This window comes from Cicer arietinum, chromosome 4 (assembly GCF_000331145.2).
Source record: "Cicer arietinum cultivar CDC Frontier isolate Library 1 chromosome 4, Cicar.CDCFrontier_v2.0, whole genome shotgun sequence".
NCBI lineage: Eukaryota > Viridiplantae > Streptophyta > Magnoliopsida > Fabales > Fabaceae > Cicer > Cicer arietinum.
This window is the reverse complement of record NC_021163.2, coordinates 375,298-400,071: the sequence shown is the minus strand read 5'-3', so window position 1 is coordinate 400,071 and position 24,774 is coordinate 375,298. Positions and strand designations below refer to the sequence as shown.

Sequence of the window (24,774 nt, the reverse complement as noted above, 5' to 3'; positions counted from 1 at the left end):
AATTAGGTTAGTTTAGGTTTAGGTTTAGTCCAAACTAAATATTAAATTCTAAGAGTTTTCTAGTTGTAACTCCCCACCTATACCTCCAACTCCCTCCAATACGCTTAAAGAGATTATTATATGTTTTTTTATTATATATAAAGAGTTGATCTTTTTTTATTTTCACACACACATTTGAAATTTTAACTATAAAATTTTGAAATTTTAGTTGATTATAAATTTTTCAAAATACAAAATGAGTTTACTTTCTAAAGTTTGAATTAATTTGTAAATTTTGAAATACAATTCATTGTATTTATAAAATATTTTTGAAATTTTTATCTTTAATAAAAGTTCGAAATGCAAAGTTTCAAAAACTTTCAAAACATGTATTTTTTCAAAAATCAAATTTTCGAAATGTAACTTTACATTTCGAAACTTTCGAAGAAGATAAAAGTTTTGAAAATTTGAAATTTTTACCGAAATTTTCAAAATGTAATTTTTTTTTCCAAATAGTTACATTATTTTCTTAGGAATTTGCTATTTTTATTCCAAAAATTTCTTATTTTGAAATTTCCTATTTCGAAAATATTAATTAATTTTTCTATTTCAAAAATTTCGTATTATTTCAAACTTTTAATTTTTTTTAAGTTGGAAATTAAGTTTTTAATGTTTTAAATTAATCAAAAAAATTCGAAAGTTTGAATTAGTTTAAAATTTTTGAACTACCTATAACAAAAGTTTCAAAACTTTAAAAACTCAAAATATAATACTTTTTTTGAAAATTAAATTTTTGGAACGTAATTACATTTCAAAATTTTCGAAAAAGATTAAAATTTCGAATGTTTCATAAAATTTAGAATTTTATTCAAATTTTCTAAATGTAAATTTTGTTTCAAAAAAATGATATTATTTTATTTCAAAAAATTCCTATTCTATTTCGAAAATATTTAAATTTCTGAAATTTACTTTTTTGAAAATCTTTTATTCTAGAATTTCCTATATTTATATATAGTAAAAACAATAAAATATTTTTTAAGTATATTAAAGAGGTGAAAAAACATATGGGAATTTGATTCAAAATTTAAACAAATAAATGCATACTTTCTTAAATTTATCTCTTACACATAATTGTATTTAAATGAGTTCAATTCTAAATTGTAGAATTTTTAAGTTCGGGCTTAATCCTTAAACCAAAAAATCACGGAGATCTAACTAAGACAAAGTATCCCGAAGTAAAATGAGATTGAATTGACTTATAGTGTTTTTTTAATTAAAAGTTGACCTATATTAGTTTTTAATTAAAAGTTTACCTATAGTCTTAAGTAAAATAAAATTATAAAATGACCATAATAATGTTCATAAGAAAAATCATGCAATAAGTTAATAGATCATCATACATATAAGAAATTCTCTTGAATAGAAGTGTCTTTTATTCAAGGTTAAATTTAGGACGTTTGCCAAATTAGTTATTTATGATAATGTTAATTTTGATGTTATTTAGATGTGGGATTGTAATTTATTTAATTTTGATGATATTTAGATATAGGATTGTAATTTATTTAATTTTGATGATATTTAGACATGGGATTGTAATTTATTTAATTTGAATGTTACTTTGATGGGTAAAAATGTAGATAGTCTTTTGAATGATTATGTTCTCAAATCAATATTGAAAATAGATGAAAAATAAAAGTCGATTTAGCGATGTAAATAGTTTAAATATAAATAGACGTATTAGTTTGACACTAAAATTGACAAAAGACGAAATTGAAATGAAAGATAAAGATAAAAGATTGCTGGAATAATTTAGCATTTATTCTATTAAAATTTTAAGATTTTGCTACAAAATAGAATGATGATGCATCACTATACAAACAAGAGAAACAATGCTTATCGTATGCACTTCAAAAACATAGATCATATTTAGATACACTATTTAATTAAGAATTTAAAACATCAACGTTTGTTATATAAGTTTTTATGAATATTTATTTTATGTCAATAGATAAAATAATTTTAAAAAATTACACATAATTGTAATATTACAACTTTAAAATTTAAAATTCAAATATATAATATTTAATTTAACAATTCTGATATTAATTAGCTGAATTAAAAATTAAAAAATAAAAATTATAAAAAATTTATTATTATATACTCAAAAACATGTCTAAACAATTTGTATAACAATTTTGCACAAGGTGTCACTTGAAAACTTTAAGTAGTCTATTATAATTTATGAAAAACTATAGTCCATCATCTTAAAATTCATCTATCAAAATAAAATATAACACGATTCAGTGTTGTTTGTTGGTTAGTTTTAAATTTATTGAAAGTATCGATTTTAGATTTAATTGTAATTTTAATTCTTTATTTAAATTAATTTATAATATTAATCACTTATTTTAAAATATGATAAATATGGTTTTTTATTATGATTTTTAATCAAAAACAATTATGTGATATGTTTTAAATAATATGGATGATGATGTAAAATAATTAACATTTATGAAATTACAATAGAATTCTATAAAAAAATTTACTTTCAACTTCAAAAATAATTTATTTTTATAATTCAATTAATATCCTATGAATAATTAATACATTTAAATTATTTTATGATATAAAATTGTAAATTATTTATTATTTAAAATGTGTCAAATCATCACTTTTTATTTTAAAAATATAAAAAAGAAATTAAAATTGATAATTTTTAAAATAATAAATCAATTCTATGAATTGGAGTAAATAGAAGAATCAAAATTAAAATTTAACCAAACAATTTAGCTTGTATAACAATGAAAAATTAATAAATATTATAGTTTGCAAATTGCTTGACATCCCATAAAGGGTTATATTTTGTCAATAACCCCTTTTGAAAACAAATTATCCATATACTCCACTTTTAAAAGTAAATACTAACATATCCTATTTTTATATATCAGTTAGAAATCGTCTTTTGAATCTACGACCTTATACAAAATCTATATACTTTTTTTAATAAAACATTATAGGAAGTCGATCTTTGAAAAGAGGGCTTCGGAGTTCGGACTTCTTTTTCTTTTAAAAAAACGTAAATAAAATAAAATATACAAATAATAATAATAATAATGATACTAATAATAATAATAATAATAATAATATAAATACACTAAATTTCAAAAAAAAAATTATGTAAATTAAATAAAGTTGTTAATAATATTTTCAAATATAACTTGTTACTTGACATAATTTGTATTTTTTTGACATTTTATCTATCTATTTTTGTTCTAGTTCAAATACTATTTAGACGTTAAAGATAAAGTGTCAAGAAAAAACAAATTATGTCGAATAACAAGTCAACCAAAAATACTTACAAATAATCAAGGACGAAAAGAAGGAGGTCGACATGTGCCACGATTCTCCTAAGTTTTATAGATTCCTTTAAGTTGTATATAATCAATTATTATATGACTCTATTGTAAGTTAATTATGAAGCACTTTCTATATATATAAAAAATATATAGTTAAATATATATTTGGTTAATTATTTTGGTCTTCAAATATATATTTCATTAGTTAATTAGTTCTCAAATATGTATTTTATTAGTCAATTTAGTTCATAAAATTACTAATAAAATAAAAGTTTCATGATGTATTTAATTTTGATACATTCAAGACTATATAGTGGCTGCACCTCACATATTTAGAAAACCATTATGATTTTTATTTTTATTTTTATATAAACATTAGAGTTTTTGTCAAAACTCCCTCAAATATTAATTATTGGTTCCGCATGTACATTTAAATAAATTTATCTCTAAATGTTTATACAGTACATGCGTTAAAACTAAATTTGACATTAAAAATAAAGTGTCAAAAAGATACAAACTATATTGAGTAATATGTTATACTCAAAAACATTATTTGAATGTTATTTACAACTTTAATAAACCTCAATAATACTTTTTGTAATACATTTTATGTATTAGTTTTATTTATAAACACAAATAGTACTCACACCAAAACACAATAGACATTAAAAATAAAGTGTAACGAAAATGCAGACTATGACAAGTAGTAAGTCATATTCAAAAATATTGTCAGAATGTTAATGATAACTTTATTCAATTTTTATAATATTTTATAGGTTTAAATATATTTTTGGTACTTGTAAATATACTTCGTTTTGATTTTAGCACCTATAATTTTATTTATTTATAACTTTGCAAATTATAACAAAAGTTAAAAAAGTCATTTATGATTTTTTTTTTTTAGTAAAAAAAATAGTGATATGACTAATTTTAGATGAAGCGACACATAACCGTGTAATTGTGGTTGAGTAGGCAATATTTAAAATTAAAATTTATTTTATTAACTCATTTGATTATTTGATTTAAAACTTAAAACTAATTAATTGACAAACCAAATAAATCATAAAAACTAAATAATCTTCATCTTTAATTCTAATTTTTTTAATAAAAACTCAACAATATTTATCTTTAATCATAATTTTTTCATCTTCAAATTGAAAATTCTTAAATCTAAATTCAAACTCTAAAAATTCCAATCTCGCATGCATACACACATTAAATCTCTCTTTTTCTTTAACCCACACATCCATACATCCACATTTTTCTTAAAAAATTAGAAGCAGATCAATATATACTTTGTTTATAAAGACGAAACAAAATCAACAATACACCCAAATTTTTTATAAAATTTTAAAAACAAATCAACACCCAAAATTTTTACTTTATCTTTCTCTTAGATATCAAATCTTGCATTAATTTCTCACATCTTTGCAACTTTTTTTTTTGTTTTTATAAAAATAATATTCTGTCCTATTTATGAACAAAATAACAAGTCATCGAATAATATGAGTGATAGGGAAAAATAAATACTTAACAAAAGAGGCTTTGTTTTTTAAAATTGCTTTGTTTTTTTAAAGTTGCAGATAATAAATGATTTGTCAAAAAAACTAAATTTTGGAGAAGAAGAAGGGAGTCGGAGAAGAATATGCAAGGGTTATTTTATGTCCATAATATATATATATATATATATATATATATATATATATTATATATATATATATATATAAGTTACAACTAATAATTGAAGAGTACAAAAAAGAAACACATTTAATTTATCACTTTGGTTTTATGATTTTAGGCTCATGTTTATAATAGTTTCTCTATTAGCAAACTCATAACCTTTTCATTTTAATTGTTTTGTTGGCTTATTTTAAATGACAAATTTTAGATGTTTGAATGATATTTTTATGTTAAAATACATTTTTTTGTCCATAATTTTTTTAATTTGGTGATTTTTGGGCCTTATATTTTTAAAATAATACTTTTGACCCTTTAACGTGAATCGATATTTTTTTAGTAGATTATTGTTAGCATCTTCGGTCTACAATGTCACTTGAAGAGATGAAAACCCTTAAGTTTAAGAGAACATATTTTAGTTGGTTCGCTGGCATATAATTCTCGCTCATGTTTTCAACAATTTGATAGAGATTGCTTTAGCTACCAATCATGTTGTTTTGGTTAGAAGCCTTACTATGGCACCAAGAAGCAAGCAAAACAAGTTGAAGAACAACTATGACAACTTTGTGATGCTTTTACCCTCCATTTTTTAAATAATTTTTTAATTTAAATTTATAAATGTAATAAATAAATAATAAACTAAAATTAAAGTAATATCTTACATGACACTAGTTAGTAAAAAATATTAGTTTATATTAGCTTTGATTGGATCAAAATCAAGAGGATCACCAATTTATAAAAATGACTAAAGTTAGAGTCGCAAAAGTGTTATTTTGAAAATATAGAGACCAAAATCACAATATTTAAAAAGTCGAGAAGCCAAAAATACATTTAAATTTAATTTTATATATTTAGTGATATCATTAATTATGTATCTGACTTTACTTGAATTATCTTCGTTTAAAAAAAATATAATATTTGTTATCTTTTTAACTAATAATTTAACTTTAAAAAAATTGATGGATCAATCCGTTTACCGGGTGGTTTGTCATTAGAAAGGGCTAGCAATTATTTTCAACTCTATACATCTAATTGATAAATTTCTCCCTTTTTTTACCATATTTGTTTAATGATAAAAACATACCATATGCCAATCCATGTTACCAAATGATTAACAACATTTAACACTTTTCTCACATAAAAAGATTAAATTGTCTTCAAAGATACTAGAAGTCAAAGAGATCAAATTCAATTATTTTACGGTTAAAAGACCAAACTAAAGCTGACAAATAAGTTACAATATAAAAAGAGATAATTCAATCTATATTTTTCTGATACCAACAATATAATGTTTTTTTCTTTCTCTTTCTCAATATCCTTTCATTTATTTAATTTTTTAATGAAAAATTGATTTATTAAAGTTTTGGATCTTTTATTTTTATAGATATTTTTTTTTAATTTTATTTATTTATTTAATATTTTATTTTATTCCCGTAATTTCAAAATTCTTTAGTTACAAATTGCAGTTAGTAAGATGTAAACAATTATTTCTAAATTCGTTTTTAAAACGACATTACAATGTAGAGATGTTTGTTTTTTTACTCTAATTTGTTAATATTTAATTTTTTGATGTGTTTGATAATTCTAATTTTGATTTTTGTAACATTAACTCATGCAACTAGCCACCAAAGTAACACGTAATGATGATTTAACTGTTTTCATTAAAATTGATCAAAATAACTAAAGTCCAAAATCATATTTAAGAGACTAAAATAGTAGACACAAAATTAATTAAGGAATCAAATCAAAATTTAAGAGATCAAAAAAATAATTTAATCCATTTTTATCTGTCGACAAAATTAGTCTTGTCATTTTAAAATTTTTGAATTTGATCTCTCACAAATTTTCGAAAGCAAAAATAATAACGTGATATATAATTTAATATATAAATACCTATAAAGATTAATTATTTTTATATCATTATTTAAACTACAAAATAAATAATTTTTAAAATTGAAAATAAAAAATTTACATGGGTTTATAATAATATAATATCTATTTATCATTTTATATTACTATTTTTTAGTTTAAAATAAAAAAAAAAAACAAATCATTAGAGATTTTAAAACAGGGATGTTGAGATGATAGAGAAGACTAGATAAACCCACCTATCAAGAATTTATAATTGTTTAGTTTTATTAAATTTTATATTTTTAATAATTGATAACTTTTTTTTCTTGTCGAACAAATTTTGAAAAAAATTATAATTTAAAGAATAAAATTAATTTATTATTATCTTAAACAGATTAAATTCTGAAGTAATTTTTGTTGACATATAATGAAATAATATAACTAGTGTGTTAAAAAAAATAAAATCGGATGGAGTATATGGTTACTAAAAAAAGAAAATATAGCGCCTCCAAAAAAATTGAAATATATACTAATCTCCTAGTAATTGCTATCCGAACTCCCGATCCATCATCCATATACTTCTTCACCGCTAAAAACGACAAAATAAAATCTCAGCCGTTAATTAGCAAAACTCAATCAACGAACATAAATCTACGCACGTCACCAATCCGCACGACGCCCAATCCTCCAATCAAAACCCATCGTTCACCCCTATATATTCAAACCCCTTTTTCTTTCATCCTCATTCATTTCTTTACCAAACAACAAACGCAACCACACTCATTCCCTCAACCGTTACAAACCTCTCAATTCTGATCCATGGCTCCCGCAAAGGCAGAGAAGAAACCGGCAGAGAAGAAACCAGCCGCCGAGAAAGCACCAGCCGAGAAAAAACCTAAAGCCGAAAAGAAGATCTCGAAGGAAGGAACAAGCGATAAGAAGAAGAAGCGCGTTAAGAAGAGCGTTGAAACCTACAAGATTTACATCTTCAAGGTTTTGAAACAGGTCCATCCTGATATTGGTATTTCAAGCAAAGCTATGGGGATTATGAACAGTTTTATTAACGATATTTTTGAGAAACTCGCTCAGGAAGCTTCTAGATTGGCGCGTTATAACAAGAAGCCGACTATTACTTCACGGGAGATTCAAACAGCGGTTCGTTTGGTTCTTCCTGGTGAATTGGCGAAACATGCCGTGTCTGAAGGAACTAAGGCGGTTACCAAATTTACTAGCTCGTAGATTATGTTTTAGGTTTTTGTTTGAATGTAATCTCAGATCTAGAATTTTCATTGTGATTTTTAGATGTAGATTTTATGTCATGGTTTGAACAGTTTCAATTTAAGATCTTCTTTTAAATAATATTTAACTGTTGTTCCAACCTTTGGTGCTTTTTGATTGAAATGTTTATTTTTTTTCTTCGTCAAATTTTATCGGAATTGCGCGAACATTCTTATGTTCTTGATATTGCTGGCTGCAAATTATTGTCTATTATGGAGTTCCTAGACGAAATTTGATTATCGTTATTGTCTTGTATGATAAACTATTCCTGCAAAAATCTAATTCAAATCATTGATGGAGTAATTGTTGGATAATTGTTAGTTCTTATTATTATTCATGTAGAGATTGAAGTTTGTGATTTGTTGCTGACGTTGTTTCTCTTCTTACTGTGTAAGTGATTACTAACTGCTATGTTAACATCATTTCACTTCGTAATTTGAACTGAGTTTTCAGAATTTGATATTTTGATTTTGTTTTAAGCATACGGCAGAACTTGTTTATTGATAAATTTGTTTTGAATTTGTTTGAGTTCACTTTTCGAACACACAAGAATACTGGCCTTATGAATTGGTAAAATTGTACCTGTGAATTACTTTAAATCGGTTCTACTGGTCACGTGGATGCAATAAATCTGAATATGTAGAAAGTACTTGGAAGAAAGTGTTGCAATATGGTGTAAGGTAAAGTTGAAGTCGATATCTGTCTGTTGCAAGAAAGTGTTGTCGATTCCTCTGAATATGCTGTGCTTGATCCTTATCAGAGTCATGTATCATCAACAACATTGGAATAACTGATTTGCAACCAAAATTGTCTTAGAAGAACAAATCAAAATATTGAGACTTTACCTTGGGCTGCAAATTTAAAAGACTTAATTAACTAAAATGCCTATTTACATATCCTACTTATCTTTGATTTAATATCTATTGGCTTTCTACCCCGACTTATCTTTGTAGGCTTTATTTCCCTGAATGAACAAGTAACTAACCAAAAGAAAATAAATTAGAGAGAGTATATATTGATTCTGCTTAAAATTCAATGTCTCTATGCCACTTCTTTGAATGTTTTGTAATCTTCAATTACACAAACATTAATTGAAATACACTAGTCCACAACGAAAAGGTAAAACATTGATGATCCATAAACCCAATATAAGTTGCTGGTAAGTTAATAAATTGTGAATGAAAAACAATAAATTACTATAAATGCTAGAGTCACATCTTCTAATACACTCTTTTGAATGACGTCAAATAAATGATTGCATAAACAATGATAAGTGGTTATAATATTTACCATGATTTATTAATTTTACCAACTTAAAATTACTCTTAAATACAATTCCAGCCACTAAATGTTGTGGAATCTCCATGAGCTTCTCTTTCTTGGTCGCGAGCAAACAGTATCTAGGGCCATTTGTTTCTATCGATTTCCATGAATTGGCATATCAATTTCTTGATTCCATTTTTTTAACAGAAAAAGAAGCCACAATCACACCAATTCCATTAAGAGAATCCTAAATCCAAAAATCCTTCTTCTAAGTTCCGTTTATCTTAAGTAGATGGGTATTCTCGATTTCCTTGTATTATACCAATTTATATGGGTAAAAAATGTCATCACATGTGAGAGGGAAGGACAAGCAGTGAGCATCCAGAGAACACGATTGAAGCAACAACGTTGATGTGATGAGTTTAACTTGTTGAAATATCTCATGTGAGATACTTGTAGAACTTATTGTTTCAAATTATGATGTATTAGGATTAAGAAGATGACATTAATTAAACATAAGCACATGTTACTGCCTAGTAGAGAAAAGAAGATGAATAAAAAGATAAATAAATATCAAACACAGTATTATGAGATGCAAAAATTGGTGAAAATATGCAATGTGATGGCAAACATGCAATTACCATGATATACCATCATAAGTACACATACAATACAATGAACGTTGAAAGTATAAATAGCCATCAAATTAGCCATAATCAGAAGCAACATACATAAAAAGTACTTATAATTGACATAAAAGATAAGTTTCACCTCCAAGGAGAAGTGAGGGAAATCAACTTGGAAGAAAGTGTCACATGTTTTCGACATTTGTCACATTAAAACATTAGTCACATTATTTAAAGTAGTCTATTTGGAGTCTTCTTTTATAGTCGGTCAGAAATAATATGTTCAGATAATCTTTTTGATAAAAATCTTCGCTTCAAGGTGATGTTCACAAATTCTTTTATGTAATTATTTGTGGACGTACTTAATCTCATAGAATTTCTACCGACAAGAAATTTTTTATTTTTTCATTAACAATAACCAAGTGTTTCTAGTCTTTGACTTTATAATCTTTTTTTCAAAGGCCAAAACTACTCAAAGCACAAAGTGAGTCAAAAGTAAAAAATAAATACAAAATAGTCTAAACTATGAAAAGTCATCAACCAACCAAATGATGGAAAAACAATTAAATCACTATTAAGAACCCACCAATCCTAAACACTTATTTGGTGAAATTCAAATCAAAACCCCTTTTATATGTGTTATAAGCCATCCCTAACATAGTAACTTAATACTCTCAAGTAAAAGATTAATGTTTTTTTACTTGATTATCAAAAACTGTTTTATCCTTTATTTTCATATGGACCAAGTAGTGGTCATCCAAATGACTAAAAACTTTGACCGAGTCACTCTACCACACTAAAACAAGCCTCCAAATTGAACAACATGATCATCTCCACAATTTGACAAACCACATGAAATATCTAACTAGTGCAAAACCCCATCACACTTGACAATAAAAAGAAAATTAAAAAAATAAGTGTCGCACATTTTCCAGCACTTGACATCTCATTACACAAAGTTGAGTATCGACATTTAGAATGCCTTGGGTAACCAAATTCACATTAGTTGACAATCTATCATTCAACTATCTCATAGAAAAGTTGAAACCTTCGATGAGACAAACTTATTCCAAACAATTTCCACGAAATGTGGTGAAGATACATTATTGACACCATCTTGACACAATGTTTGATAAGCGTCCTTAATGTTTATACCCCCCATATGTTATTCCACAACCATAAATATTCAACATTACCCCGCAAATAAATGTTTGTCAAAACCACCCTACACTCCACTACTAAACGCTTCTCCCCTGAAACAACTAATGTTGCCCCCTCAAAACTCCCTCCCTATCCCTACCTAAACCCTCATTCAATCAAATCATAAACTAATATATCCTTACTCTCCGAAAGATTAAATAACCTAGAAAATTGATCACTCAAAATACCTCCATTAAGCCATGGATTTGATCAAAACGAAGTTGATCTACCATTTCCTACAACCTTTTGAAGCCTACCTCTAAACCACGCAAACAGCATAACACCCCCTTCACTCGCCTCCCTTCAACAAAATTAATGTTCTTCCATCACAACTCCCAAACCTACATGATCAACACAACCCCCAAACCCTCACGATCAACACCATACTTATTGTATAACATCTTAAACCACAAAGCACCCCAATCTGTGCCCTAAACCTGCAACACTATTTACCCAAAATAGCTAAGTTAAAAGCTTTCATGTCTCACACACCTAAACCACCTCGTTCTTAAGATAAACAACTTATCCCACTTCATCCAATGAACCTTTTGTGTCACTCTAACCTAATAAAAATATTTAAATAAAGACTCAATTTCAGAAATGGTGTTTGTAGGAGCCTTAATGAAAGAAATGAAATATACCGGTAAAGTGGACAAGACAACTTTAAGAAGGACTAACAAACCCACACAAGATAAATTATGAGATTTCCACATTAATAATCTATAACATATACTCTCAATCACATGATACCAAAATTCTAGCCTCTTTGGATTATCGCCAATGTGTAAATCCAAATATTGAAAAGATAAAGAACTGGTCCGCCATGCATTCACATGAACACCAATTAGGAAAGAAATCTAGGATGAAGAAGAGCGAAAAGAAATATGGAAAGAAAGGTCAAAAGGACAAATATTCCAAAGGGGTAGCAGTAACGATAAAAAAGCAATATCGCCATAGTTGGCCGGAAGCTTGTAGCAGAAGATTTGATGCTTCAATGGAATTAAATAATCTTAACGCTGTTAGCCATGATTCATATCATGGAATTAGCAACTCAAAAATACCAGCTACAGAAAATCCCTGTCATGTAGGAGAAACGATGAATAACATACTTGATTTTATCTCCTATATCAAGACTGCATAATAATATTTTGTTAGTAATTTTATCCTATATTAAGACTGCCAAAATAATTAGGTGCATGTTAGGTTGTGTGTGATGAAGAGTTTTAGTTTTCCCGATAGACACTATTTAGTGGTATCTTGAAAGCTCAAAGGGTGGACGATATTATTTGGTTTAATTGCATTTTTTATTTTTATTTATTTAAAAATTTGATTTTTTATTTTTATTTTAAAATTCAACAGTTTTGATCTCATATTAAAAAAATAACGATGTGATATATTTTTAAATGACGTATTTTATGATATTGATTAATATCATGAAATTAAATTATTCAATTTTTTAATATAATTAATAATATTTAAATAATTAATATATTTAGATGGTTTTATATAATATTATTATATATCATATCGTTTATAATAGATCAAACCGGTCCGCGATGCATTCACATGAACACCAATTATTTAACTCTTGTGAAAATTGACTTTAAGGTCAAACATCATCTCAAACAACAACAAATTTATTTTAATTGCTCTAATATTATACCAACTCTTTTCTCCCATAATAATGTGTCATCTGCAAACTGCAAATGTGACACCCTCAAATTATTAACAACTATTGAAAAACCTTGAAATTTTCCACTCTAAGAGACACATGAAATAAAGCATTCAAACTCTCTACTACAATTAAAAAGAGAAATGAGACAAATGGTTTCCTTGACATAACCCACACCTAAAAACAAACTCTTCAGTATGATTTTCATTAATTATAACAGAAGAAGTCGTGCTAACACATTCCATAATTCAATTTCTTCACTTAACTCGAAAATTCATTCTCTTCATTACAGCCTACAGGAATTTCTGATCCACGAAATATTGTGTCTTTTTAAAATCTACTTTGAACATAATTAACTCTTTTTTTTTTCCGCATCATCTACCACTTGATTAGCAATTAAAATGCCATAAAAAATTTGTCTACCTTGAACAAAAGCAGATTATGATCCAGTAACTACTCGACCAATTACTTTTCTCAAACGATTTGTCAACAATTTTGAGATAATTTTGTTTGTACATCCTACAGACAATTTCGATTTGAAATCAACTAAACTTTACGAATTAACCTTTTTTGAGATTACAACAATAAAAATACATTTTAAACTTTTTACTAATTTGCCATTCTAATGGAGTTCATGTATAAATTTCATGAAATCATGTTGAAGAACATTCCAAAATTCTTCGATGAAACCAAAACTAACACCATCTAACCCACGACTCATTTGATTTGTGTGACGATTAACTGTGAATTTGTGTAGAGGTGAATCTCCTCTACCTCTAATTTTTCAACTAATATGACTTCGACGGTGTAAGCTTTGTATTCGGTGTGATCGTTTGTGCATCAAAATGAGAAGTTGACATATATACAAAGGGTTTAGTTTTCAATTTTATCTTTTTATTTTTTTAAAAATGTTATTAATTAATTGAGATAGTAAAAAAATTACTAATCACCTCAACACAATTTTGAACTAACCATGTAGGCATTCCATTATGAACTTTTGAAATGTCATATTCATCCCATAATAAGAGAATACAAAAAGTGCATGGGTATAATTTAATTTTTTTTCTTCATAAAATAAAATTATATTTCACTCATATTATATGACCAAAAATATAATATTTTTTCTTTATAAGATAATGAATATACATACCATCATAAACTTTACTTTCATACAACCGTAAATCCAAGTCAAATCTAAAAATCCCCATTTTTGAAGTCAAACAAAAAAATATGACCCCAAAAACCGAAACGTGTACGTTCCAAATATGTCCTTACCCATTCCCTCCATTTCTCCATTATATAAAATTACTTTCCCCATATCAGACAATAAAAGAAGATCCCTTTTCAACGCGTTTTTTCTTTTATCCATTCTTCGCTTCTTCATCGCCTTCATCACAATCATCTATTATGGATTAATTCTCATTATAGATTATCTATTCCTATTCTTCTCTTTATAGATCTATTTCGCATGTTCTTCGATCTTCGATCGGTTACGATCGAACAGAGAGTTTTCGATTTTTGTTCTTTCTTAACAATTAGGGTTTCGACGAGCACAAAATGATGCCTACCGTGCCCGTTGGACTCTTCATTTTACGCAATTTAGTTCTATTTCACGGTGGATCTTCTTTTCATCGTTTGAAACATCTTGAAAAAAGTGATCGGCGTGGTAATCTTAGTTAACCTTACGCTTTTTTGTTGTTGTTAATCTCGTTTTCTGAAGTTTTTTTATTCTGTTTTTCGGAATATATCTTCTGGTTTTGTTTGTTTCGATTCGTGGTTGAATCGGTCGTACGTGGTTGAGGAAATTCGTCGACGAATTAGAGGCCTTTGGTATTTCGTTGACTTCAAAGGACGAGAAAGCTTGCTGTTGTTTGTTCTTATTTTGAGTCTTTTGCTGTTTGCATCTACAAACGCCGTCGTATAAGGTGATTTTTATTTTAATCTTATGCAATATTATCGTCTGTAGCGCGTCGTGAATTATAGATCTCTTGATTGCTGTTGAATTCGAGGAATTTATGTAATTTCAACTATATGCTAAAAAGACTTTAGTGTATATTATGAGGATATACTTATTTCATTGAGGATGTAATCTTAAGAATTATTTCTTAATTTTGTTGTTCTTAAATTTAGCTTATTGTTTAATTAAGATTCGGATGTATTACTTGATCTAATTTGTAGTATGAAACTAGGACCGTTACTTATATATTTTGTATTGCATCATACAGTTAGTGTCTTATTGGCCAGTTGGTAGACTTCTTTGGTGGGAGAGATCTTGGTTAGGACACTTTTAAGAAGTAATACTATGAATATGATGTGGTAATTGGTAAGATAACAAAATATGAGTAGATCTCTTATGTAATTTACAATGGAGTTTTCAGATCTCTTATACATAGACCTTGTAAACTACATATAAGTCTAATCATATTTTATCATCTTGCCACAATATAAATTGGTTTTAAGGCATAATATTGTAATATAGGTTATTTGTGTAAAACTTGTTCACACTCTAGTGTACAGTTACTGAATTGAAAGAAAACAATTTTAATAATTGTATATTTACAAGCTCATAGTCATAGGCAAAGCATCTAATCATGATACCATCCTTAGCTGAAAGCCTTACCTTTGGGACATTTAGTATTTATCTGGGATGTCTTTCAATTCACCTGTTCCATGATACCTCCCTTCACACGTTTGTTCGTCCCATCATCATCATTTTCGAGACAATGCTTCTAACAGTTTCACCACCAGTCTTGTTGCTATTTTTCGTATATTGTTATAGCTAACATGATCACCAAATTATTGATTACAGACTCTGTTATTCATTGCAATCTCTTTCAGTTGTCCTTCTTTACTCATGCAATTATGCTGATGAATTTCTCTTCTCAGCACTTTGATGATCATTTTATGACAATGCATATATTTGTGCTTTGTGTAAACACTGATGTGATACCTAAACATTAAGCACAATATACCTAAACACAATATACCTAAACAAATCATGAAATATGTGTGGATTGTTTTACTTGCTAATGTTTGTTTATGAAATTTAGTTGATGCTTTTATTATTTATCTAATGTTTTGTTGTCTGTTTGTTGCTTGGGTTGTAGTGTGATCTTATACAATTGATGGACATCCACTCTCCTGTTAATGCTGTGGACGATGACACCATAAGTAAACTTGAAAGTACATTTGGTGGGTCGTTGCATATTCAAGATGATCAAAAGTTAGAACATGTATCTGATGCGGATGATATTGGTAATTGTCATGTGGGGGAGGGGCGCTTATATAGAGATTTTGAATGGCAACAAACCACTCTAAAAATGAAGAGTTCCAAAAAGTGTTCAACCTTTCCTTATCCTGATATGGTGTTACCATCAAGCTCTTCTGATGAGGAGGCTGATACGTCATCCACAGAATCACTCTCTGAGCAATCTCCACATCAAAGTTACTCATGCTCAGCATCTCAGAAAGTAAGTTCTAAATGCTAGAATTTCTTCTTGTTATTGTGTTCAATAAAATCTGAATAACTTTTGGTACGCAAGTTAAAGATTGCTTTTATTTTAATGAGGAAAGTAGATGGCTTGTTGCATTAGTACATATTTTGACATGGATTTAACTATGGATTTAACTGATGTGCTTACATGTATAGTTTTAGTCGAGCAGACATGGCAGCAATTTTTCTTCACATTTCTGTCATTTGCTTATTGGTTGTGTTATTATCTGTGTACCACAGGCACCTCAAAAACTTGTATCTGCCATGAAGGGTAGCCGTGAGAAACTCGGAGGACCACTTATGAAATTATCTGTTAAATGGGCCCCTGATGTGTATGATCCTGTACCAACATTATCCTCACATACTGTGAAAATCAGGAAACAGCCGAAATCTAGGATGAAGAAGAGCGAAAAGAAATATGGAAAGAAAGTTCAAAAGGAGAAATATTCTAAAGGGGGTAGCAGTAAAGATAAAAAGCAATATCGCAATAGTTGGCCAGAAGCTTGTAGCAGAAGATTTGATGCTTCAATGGAATTAAATAATCTTAACGCTGTTAGCCATGATTCATATCATGGAATTAGCAACTCAAAAATACCAGCTACAGAAAATCCCTGTCATGTAGGAGAAACGATGAATAACATACTTGATTTTATCTCCTATATCAAGACTGCATAATAATGTTTTGTTAGTAATTGTATCCTATATTAAGACTGCCTAAATAATTAGTTGCATGTTAGGTTGTGTGTGATGAAGAGTTTTTAGTTTTCCGGATAGACATTATTTAGTGCTATCTTGAAAGCTGGATGGTATTATTTGGTTTAATTGCAGTTTTTATCTTTAATTTTTATCCATTTAAAAAATTAATTTTTTATTTTATTTTAAAATTTAACACTTTTGGTCTCATGCTAAAAAAATAAAGATGTAGTATATTATAAATGACGTATTATATGATATTGATTAATATTATTTAATTAAATTATTCAATTTTTTTAATATAATTAATAATAAGTTAAATTATATATAGTCTCTTAATTTAATTTCAGTTAACGTTTTATTTTTTTTTTTGAACTGATTCTTTATTTGAATTTTAAATAATAATTTGATATTTTGTGGTGTAATTTAAATTTAGTTCCTATTAGATTGTTTTATGGTGTGATTGTCGTGCGGCTGTGCCTCTCTGTATCTGAGGGCTACAGAATAAACGATGAGTCTGTGCTTGACACGTAGATCACATTAAAAAGAACAATGATTAATATTCAAGAATAAATTTGAAAACATAACCTTAAAAAAGTGATGATAGTTGAATTTCTCTTATATTTGATATCATAACAAAAATTTGTTGATTATATTCAACACTAAAAAGAGTAAATACAAAGTGGTACATCTGAAAACAACTCCCTAATGAACCTTTTATTAAAACTAGCCAATCCCTTTATGAGCTGATTTCAGTATAACTTATATAACTATGGTTTTCTTGATGAAACAAAATAAATAGTGCACAATCATAATTATGCCAGTACGTGTCATTTTCGCTTGGTTATGATGTATACTCCGCATTTATTTTGACATAATCGTAGCTTAAATCACAGCCCCATGCTTGTCCTTGTCCTGGCCCATTGCCTATGATTGGGAAAACGGAATATCAAATAGTAAAAAATACATTTAGGGGGACAAGAAGGAAAATCACACCGCATGCTTATAAATTATAGATAGTTCAAAAAAGAGAGAAAAACAGTGAAGTGTGTCGGATACAGACTTACCAATGGATATCTGAATTTTAACTGTACCGTGAGTCTCCCCAGCCGTTCTCAGATAACTACTAGCCTCGCCCCTGCCATAGTTCACAAACTTTAAAATGTAGATAAAAAAGAACAATATCATAAGTGGGAAACTCAATGTTGTCAAATAGTTGCTATAGAGGCACTATAACATAACAGAATTTGAACAAATCGCTATTGTTCCACAATACGTTATTTAGTACAAAGTGTTGTCAAATACCAGCGCTATTATAGTACTAGCAAAATGAAATTTGAACAAAACTTTATTTTCCGCAATTCACATTAGATGAACTGAAAAGCATATTGAGAAAATACAAAATACTGAAAAGCATATTAAAAGCTATTATTTTAGGCTAATTCTCTAGCATTCATGCCACCAATCCATCATACAACAAACAGTGCATATAATAAAGGTGCAAACATGGGTGGAATCTAAGCTGTATGGATAGAAGGGACTTGTATAATACTATTTTTTATTTTGACAAGTAAAAAAACTAGCTCTTTGGGGAAAATAAAAATAGATTGATATTATTTATTAAAAATTCATAGAACTTTCGAAATTTGGTTTTACTTTTGGAAGAGGCAAAAGTAGATTTCAGAGGTGTATAATTGATATATTTGGTGGCTCTTCAATATAATTGATTTTTCCTCCACAGTTGATTTTAACTTGAAAGCTATATTTTGGATCTTTTGCCTCTATATCTGATTTTTAGCCTCAAATTATTCAACTCACCTTACTGTGTACGAATACAACCATAAATCACTTTACTTTTAACTCATTTTTAGCCAAAATCAGTTTTTCAAAATTCATTTAAAATCCATTTTTGTTCCTCATAATCAAACACGCACTTAGTGTTGAGGCTTGTTAAGGATTTGTCAAAAGAAATTAACAGTAGATATAACCATAGGAGAAAAAAGAGAGGATGGCTTACAAATTTAATATATGCAAGTAAAATGTCAAAAACATTATTCTTACCGGTCAAAGGATTGTGGTTCCCCACCATCCATTAGTAAAATATTCCCCAGCTCTACCCTGAGTAAATTTTGGTGGAAAGCAACCCCCGAGTAACCAGCGGCAGCGGCAATGCGTCCCCAATTAGGGTCTCTACCATATACAGCAGCCTGATGACCATTATGTTAGAAGGTAAGACTTAGCTAGATTGAAACAGTAAATAACAATGCTTCAGTTCAACTATCATGCCTTTACTAATGAAGATGATGCAACTGAACGAGCAACTTTTGCAGCTTCAGCCTCGCTATTTGCACCAGTCACACTGACCTACAAAGTGAAGATGGAATTTGATTATAAAATACAATAAAAAGCAGGATTGAGTCCACATTCTCACTAATCAAGAAATCAGCATTAACAAAACTTCATAATTCAGTGACATGGCAACCTAATTGTAGAGGAATATAATAAAAAATAAGGATGGAGAAAAAATAAAAGGTAGAGAAAGAATGAGTGATATATTACTTAACCATGACTCATTTGAAACAATTGGTAAATTAACAAAAATCTGAATAGCAGACTGGCATTTGAACACAATAGCACCAATCAAAGTCATAGCACAACTATCCTCAATGCAAAAAACAAACCTCAATGAGGCATGTTGCTCCCTCTCCATCCCAAGCTATAGATTTGGCAAGACCTTGCATTACCTGGAAACGACGACTAGTAAATCAAAACTTCACATTTACTGAATGAAGAGCACTTTTGAATGATAAATTCCATGTCTAAAGGAAATCACAGGACAAGATGTAAGGAAAGAGAGGATGATAAAAGGAAATCTCAAGCATCTTTTATTACTTTTTTGCAAGCAAGGGAGGAGTTAAGCATGAAAAGATATCACCACATCCTATTATAACATTTAAAGTGCTACCAATTCTGCATACTAACCACAAAACCATACCTTAATAAACACACCCTTGTGGGGGTGGGGGGCAGGGGAGGTAATTCATTGTTTTCATTTTATTTTTTTGGCTAACCCTCCATATGAGGTACTTCATTATTAAATAAAAAAAGCAATGGGAATTATGCATGTCACCCCCTACACATTACAGATTATTTAATGCAAAACGGACTATAACCCTACCTCCGGTATAATGGTCATAGTACTTCATTTTGTAGTTTTACAAGAACTATGTTTCCAACAAGAGTTGAAGCACATGACTATATTTTGTTCAACAGAAAATAATGAATATGAGATGACAAAATAATGATGGAATTGTACAAGGTTTTGTTCAACAGAAAATAATGAATATGAGATGACAAAATAATGATGGAATTGTACAAGGTCAACCATACCGCATCTAGGCATGCCTGAAGTTGAATTGCCTCATCACTGTCTAGAGAAGAAATACATCTTATCCCAGACAACCCACTAGCCAAAGCAATAACAGTATCATTAGTACTAGTATCTCCATCTACCTGAAAGCAAGATGATACAAAATCAATGTATGAATCAATCATAATCCAAAATATGAACTAACATCGCGAGCAAAATCTAATGGACGAAGAGAACATGACATCACCTTGTACAAGAGAATGTAAGCAAATTTTACCAATGCTCTTTTGACATACAATACCATAATCTAAATTGTGAAACTACCATAACATGTTTTTGCACTTAAGTTCAGAGAGAAAACAGAAGAATTTTATGTAAATTATTGTATAGCACCACAATGTCACTAACTGAATTTGCAGTCTCCAGAAAAGAGTGAAAACCACTTACAGTTATCTGGTTGAAGCTTCGATTAACAGCAACCTGAACCATCTTTCTCCAAACGTCACTGGTTACCCAGGCATCAGTTGTTATTACCTAGCATAAATACAGTTCAAGGAATGGACTAGAAAATCCATAATCATACATTTGGAATATGAAAGCACCAAGTAAGACATACCCCAAGCATAGTAGCCATATTTGGGTGGATCATTCCAGAACCTTTTGCCATTCCTCCAATTCTGACCTTAGTTCTTCCAACCTAACCAATACCCGACAATAATAAGAATTAAACACTCTTTTTGCTCACCCTTAAAAATTAGAAAGCAAAATATAGAATGTGGGGATAAACCAGACATACAAGGCTTATTAAATTCCCAAAACCCGAAGAATTAAGGTTTCTGTCCTTCTGAAGATAAAGTTGCACAAAACTATGGAAGCCATCATGCATATCAAAGTTATTTCTATACCAATTGATTCAACTATCCTCCCTAGCCTCTTGTTATGTAAACATCAATACCTATGCAGGCCGTATTGAAGTTATCCAATTATTACTTGAAGAAAAGTGGACAATTGCATAAAAATTTCTAAAGACAGCCAAGTTGTTGATTATATTCTTCACATCAATGACTCGTCCAAATGAAGTGAGTACATGACATTTTATTATTTACCGACAGGACTAAAACTATCCATCCATACAAAGTGTGTGTTTATATAAGTATGATGCTTTATAGACCAGTTAAATATGTATTAGTTGTATGAACATGAAGCCAGCAGGCAAAGTAGGAGCAGGCATTACCAGAGACTCAATTGCCACGCTCTTGCTAACAAGGTCTGTTGTGGTGATTGCCACTGCTGCAGAATCTGCCCTGTATGCAGACAAATAAGGTTTAAAGAAGAAATGAGTTAATGAAAGAAATATTGAAAAGTAGACACAAGTATTGGTAGGAGCTTAATAATTTTCAATGAATAAGATACTAAATTGGTGAAAATAATGTTTAGAAAAAGTTCTCCGATATAATGGTAATTGAATAACCACAACAAAGTGATTTTATTTGTACTATTGCATCTCACTTATAAAAAATGGAAGTATAATTAAATCATAAATACATGAATTACCCCTCAACTGAAGAAGATAGCGAATTCACTAGTATGGGAAGTGAGTTTAAAAGTGCCCCCTGCAAATGAAATGACAAAATATATAACTTTTTAAAGAACAGAGTTTAAGCAATTTCACTGGAATACTTTACAAGTGACTTGTCCCGAATTTTGTGAATATTACAGAATGTAACCTTAAAGGACAGAAACACATAGGACATCAAACCCAATGCATATACCTTCTTTATTCTTTGACCAATTACACCAGTGGATTCAACTAATACTTCTTCTGGCTTCACTCCCAGTAACTAAAATTATGAACATTTTCAGCAAAGACTGCACAAACCCTTTCAAAATGGAGCACTATAAGCAAGACCAGTTTAACACAATGAAACAATACATACCTTTGCAAGGTTGTCCACACATTCTATCACATCATGGTAACCTGCTTCGCCCTGGATATATGGAAAAGACTCAGCCACATATTTATTTAAGTTCACACACACACACAAAAAACATGTTAAATGATCTAAGTTATTCTAAAACATTCATCAAACTAAAGTAACTACAGTAGTAGACTATGTGCTAATTATTACTCAAAGCCCACATGAAAATGACATAGAAAGAGATTTGATGGCCTACCGTAGCTGCATTTGCTTGACCTGCATTAGTTAACACAGCACGTGCCTGACAAGTTGCAAAAATTGATTTATCAGCAGGCAACCAAGCAATAAATATTGACATTTAAAATTGCAACAGGGGAGACATATTAAGCTATTGGAATGGAATCTTAGCTGATGGAAGAGAAAACATTCATTTCCTCATACAAACACAACTCAAACAAACAGAAAGAGAGGCTCAGAAGGATACTGTAAAGGTCCACACTTTGTGTAATGCATGTATGAGCCTTGGCTCTATCGTGATGAAAAAAGAGAAACAAAGAACTTGCTTACAGTGTTTGAATTGTCTAGCGTCTTTTTGCAGTATAACACCGGAGCAGCAGCAACCACATTAGTCGTGAATGACCCTGAAAGAAATCTGGTCACATAAAGTGCATGCCAAACCCTAAATTAGAACTGTGATGATCAGAAAAATGAAAGCTAACCTGCAGATATGGCATCAACATCACAGGTGACAAGTGCAAGATCAGGCTTTTCTCCTACGGCACGCAACCCTCCATACATTCCTGCAGCTTTGAACCCCTCTGCAGCAGTAACTCCGCCTGGAATCTGAAAAGCCCGAAATCAAACATTCAGACACTAAACAGAGCTGATTATTTTGCAGTTCAATTAATAATTTAAATAAGATGGCATATCAGTATAAATGTGATAGCGTTACTAAATGTTAGAGTTGTGCTCTCTGTAGTCAATAGCAGCCACAATAGCAGTGTTGCATTGCGTAGCGGCCCCTAGGCTCTATGCAGAAACCCATTGTGTTGGATGTTATAGTAGCAGCCACTATAGTGAAGCACCCGTAATTTCCCCAATATAGCCTTTAGTTTTTAGTCATTTCTTTTGCCTTTGTGGCTTTTATGTGTGTATGTACTATGGCTTTTATCCGTAATTGTGTACTCTTCTATTTTTGAGCTTTTATACGTGTATGGTACTATGGAATAAATTTATCATGTTGTTTCCCCTAGACTTTGACGTAGCAGATATATCGCCAAATGTTTTTGTGTCTGGCCACTATCTGCTATTGACTACAGTGGCTGCATTATACTTTTGCAAAATGTATTGAACTTCAGTTGAGCACTGTGTTCACGTGGTAGTCTAGCAGCTCTGTTTACTTTTTACCCAATGACCCAGAGAAAATAGGACCTTGGACTAATTTATATTCTGTTGGTAGGTAAGTAAAGTCTGATCAAGAATTGTTCCATCGCCAGAGGTTAAATTCAAGTACCAGTCAAACTCGTCTCCTTAGATGGAGCACATTAGCCACTTGCATCCAAACCCCACGCGTGTAGTTTGGCATGTTTTGCTCTCGCTGTCAAAGTCTGTTGTAATCTAATATAATTAATTAAAGTCAAACTATTAACAGTTACGTCTGTTAGGCGACTTACCTTTAGTTTGGCTCAATAAATACAATCACTTCAAAAGAATTCAGAATTGGATTCGCTGAAAACATCTCAAAGTTTCACTGAAGTTTTTATTTGGTTAAATATGTTTTTAATTTCTATAAAATTACAACATATCTTTTTTAGTCCCCGTAAAACAATAAAATTTGATAACCCTGCAAAATTATCTGGTAAACAATTTTAGTCAATGCTGAAGCAAAACATGTTTAATTGTACTTCAACTTTTAAATTTATAAATGATTTTTTGCAAATATGTTTAGAACATGTAAAAATTCCTCCATTAAAATTTAGAATTTTTTAGCTGGGATGAATTAAATATAAAATTTTAAAACATAAAAAACTCAAGATAAAAGTAACGAAATTATGTCCCTAGAAATCAAATTTTAGCTATCTTTTGCGGAAAAACTTTTCGTAAACATACATGCAAATAATGATTTCAAAAATAGACAAGAACTAAAACCGTTTTTGTAGAATTAAAAGTTGTATTTTTTATTATCAAGGACTAAAATAAAAATGTTACTTTTATAGGAATACAAACATATTTAACTTTTTTTTTCTTCCAATTTCTAACTAGCTTGAGTTTCAATTTGAAATGAGAACAACATAAATACTGAATTTAAAAGAGAAGAGCGTAAAAGAAAGAGAAGACAGTATTAGAAAAGAACCTGCTTCCAAGGTCCATCGGGAAGAAAAATGGGAGCAGCAGGAA

General features: G+C 29.3%; 3 protein-coding genes across 3 annotated transcripts in view; 2 read left to right on the top strand and 1 right to left on the bottom strand.

Moving 5' to 3' along the window:
• The first annotated feature begins 7,672 nt into the window (after positions 1–7,672).
• LOC101502541 (probable histone H2B.3-like) lies at positions 7,673–8,241 on the top strand. Its single transcript, NM_001279049.1, is given in 1 exon segment — positions 7,673–8,241. A coding segment is annotated over 1 exon segment (420 nt). The 5' UTR covers positions 7,673–7,682; the 3' UTR covers positions 8,103–8,241.
• Positions 8,242–14,203: 5,962 nt separating this feature from the next.
• LOC101502221 (uncharacterized) lies at positions 14,204–17,236 on the top strand. Its single transcript, XM_004494957.4, has 3 exons — positions 14,204–14,827; positions 16,010–16,372; positions 16,636–17,236. The coding sequence occupies exons 2-3, from the start codon at positions 16,028–16,030 to the stop codon at positions 17,068–17,070; spliced, it is 780 nt and encodes a 259-aa protein (XP_004495014.1). The 5' UTR covers positions 14,204–14,827; positions 16,010–16,027; the 3' UTR covers positions 17,071–17,236.
• Positions 17,237–17,677: 441 nt separating this feature from the next.
• The window catches only part of LOC101501894 (arginine biosynthesis bifunctional protein ArgJ, chloroplastic), an 8,161-nt gene continuing 1,064 nt past the window's right edge, over positions 17,678–24,774 (bottom strand). The window contains exons 3-18 of the mRNA XM_004494956.4: positions 24,731–24,774; positions 23,097–23,220; positions 22,945–23,018; positions 22,634–22,678; positions 22,396–22,446; positions 22,231–22,299; positions 22,013–22,071; positions 21,693–21,762; positions 21,075–21,155; positions 20,906–20,992; positions 20,479–20,601; positions 19,770–19,832; positions 19,375–19,452; positions 19,150–19,295; positions 18,156–18,226; positions 17,678–18,015 (exon numbers count right to left, since the gene is read on the bottom strand). Of these exons, the coding sequence (XP_004495013.1) occupies positions 17,933–18,015; positions 18,156–18,226; positions 19,150–19,295; positions 19,375–19,452; positions 19,770–19,832; positions 20,479–20,601; positions 20,906–20,992; positions 21,075–21,155; positions 21,693–21,762; positions 22,013–22,071; positions 22,231–22,299; positions 22,396–22,446; positions 22,634–22,678; positions 22,945–23,018; positions 23,097–23,220; positions 24,731–24,774 (1,268 nt within the window). The 3' untranslated portion in view covers positions 17,678–17,932. The remainder of the gene's footprint in view (positions 18,016–18,155; positions 18,227–19,149; positions 19,296–19,374; positions 19,453–19,769; positions 19,833–20,478; positions 20,602–20,905; positions 20,993–21,074; positions 21,156–21,692; positions 21,763–22,012; positions 22,072–22,230; positions 22,300–22,395; positions 22,447–22,633; positions 22,679–22,944; positions 23,019–23,096; positions 23,221–24,730) is intronic.

What these genes read in the sequence shown, in the direction of transcription:
- LOC101502221 (XM_004494957.4), top strand. Translation starts at nt 16,028, where the DNA reads ATGGACATCCACTCTCCTGTTAATGCTGTGGACGATGACACCATAAGT. An exon ending in CATGCTCAGCATCTCAGAAA is followed by an intron (nt 16,373 to 16,635) that starts GTAAGTTCTAAA and finishes TGTGTACCACAG; the next exon opens with GCACCTCAAAAACTTGTATC.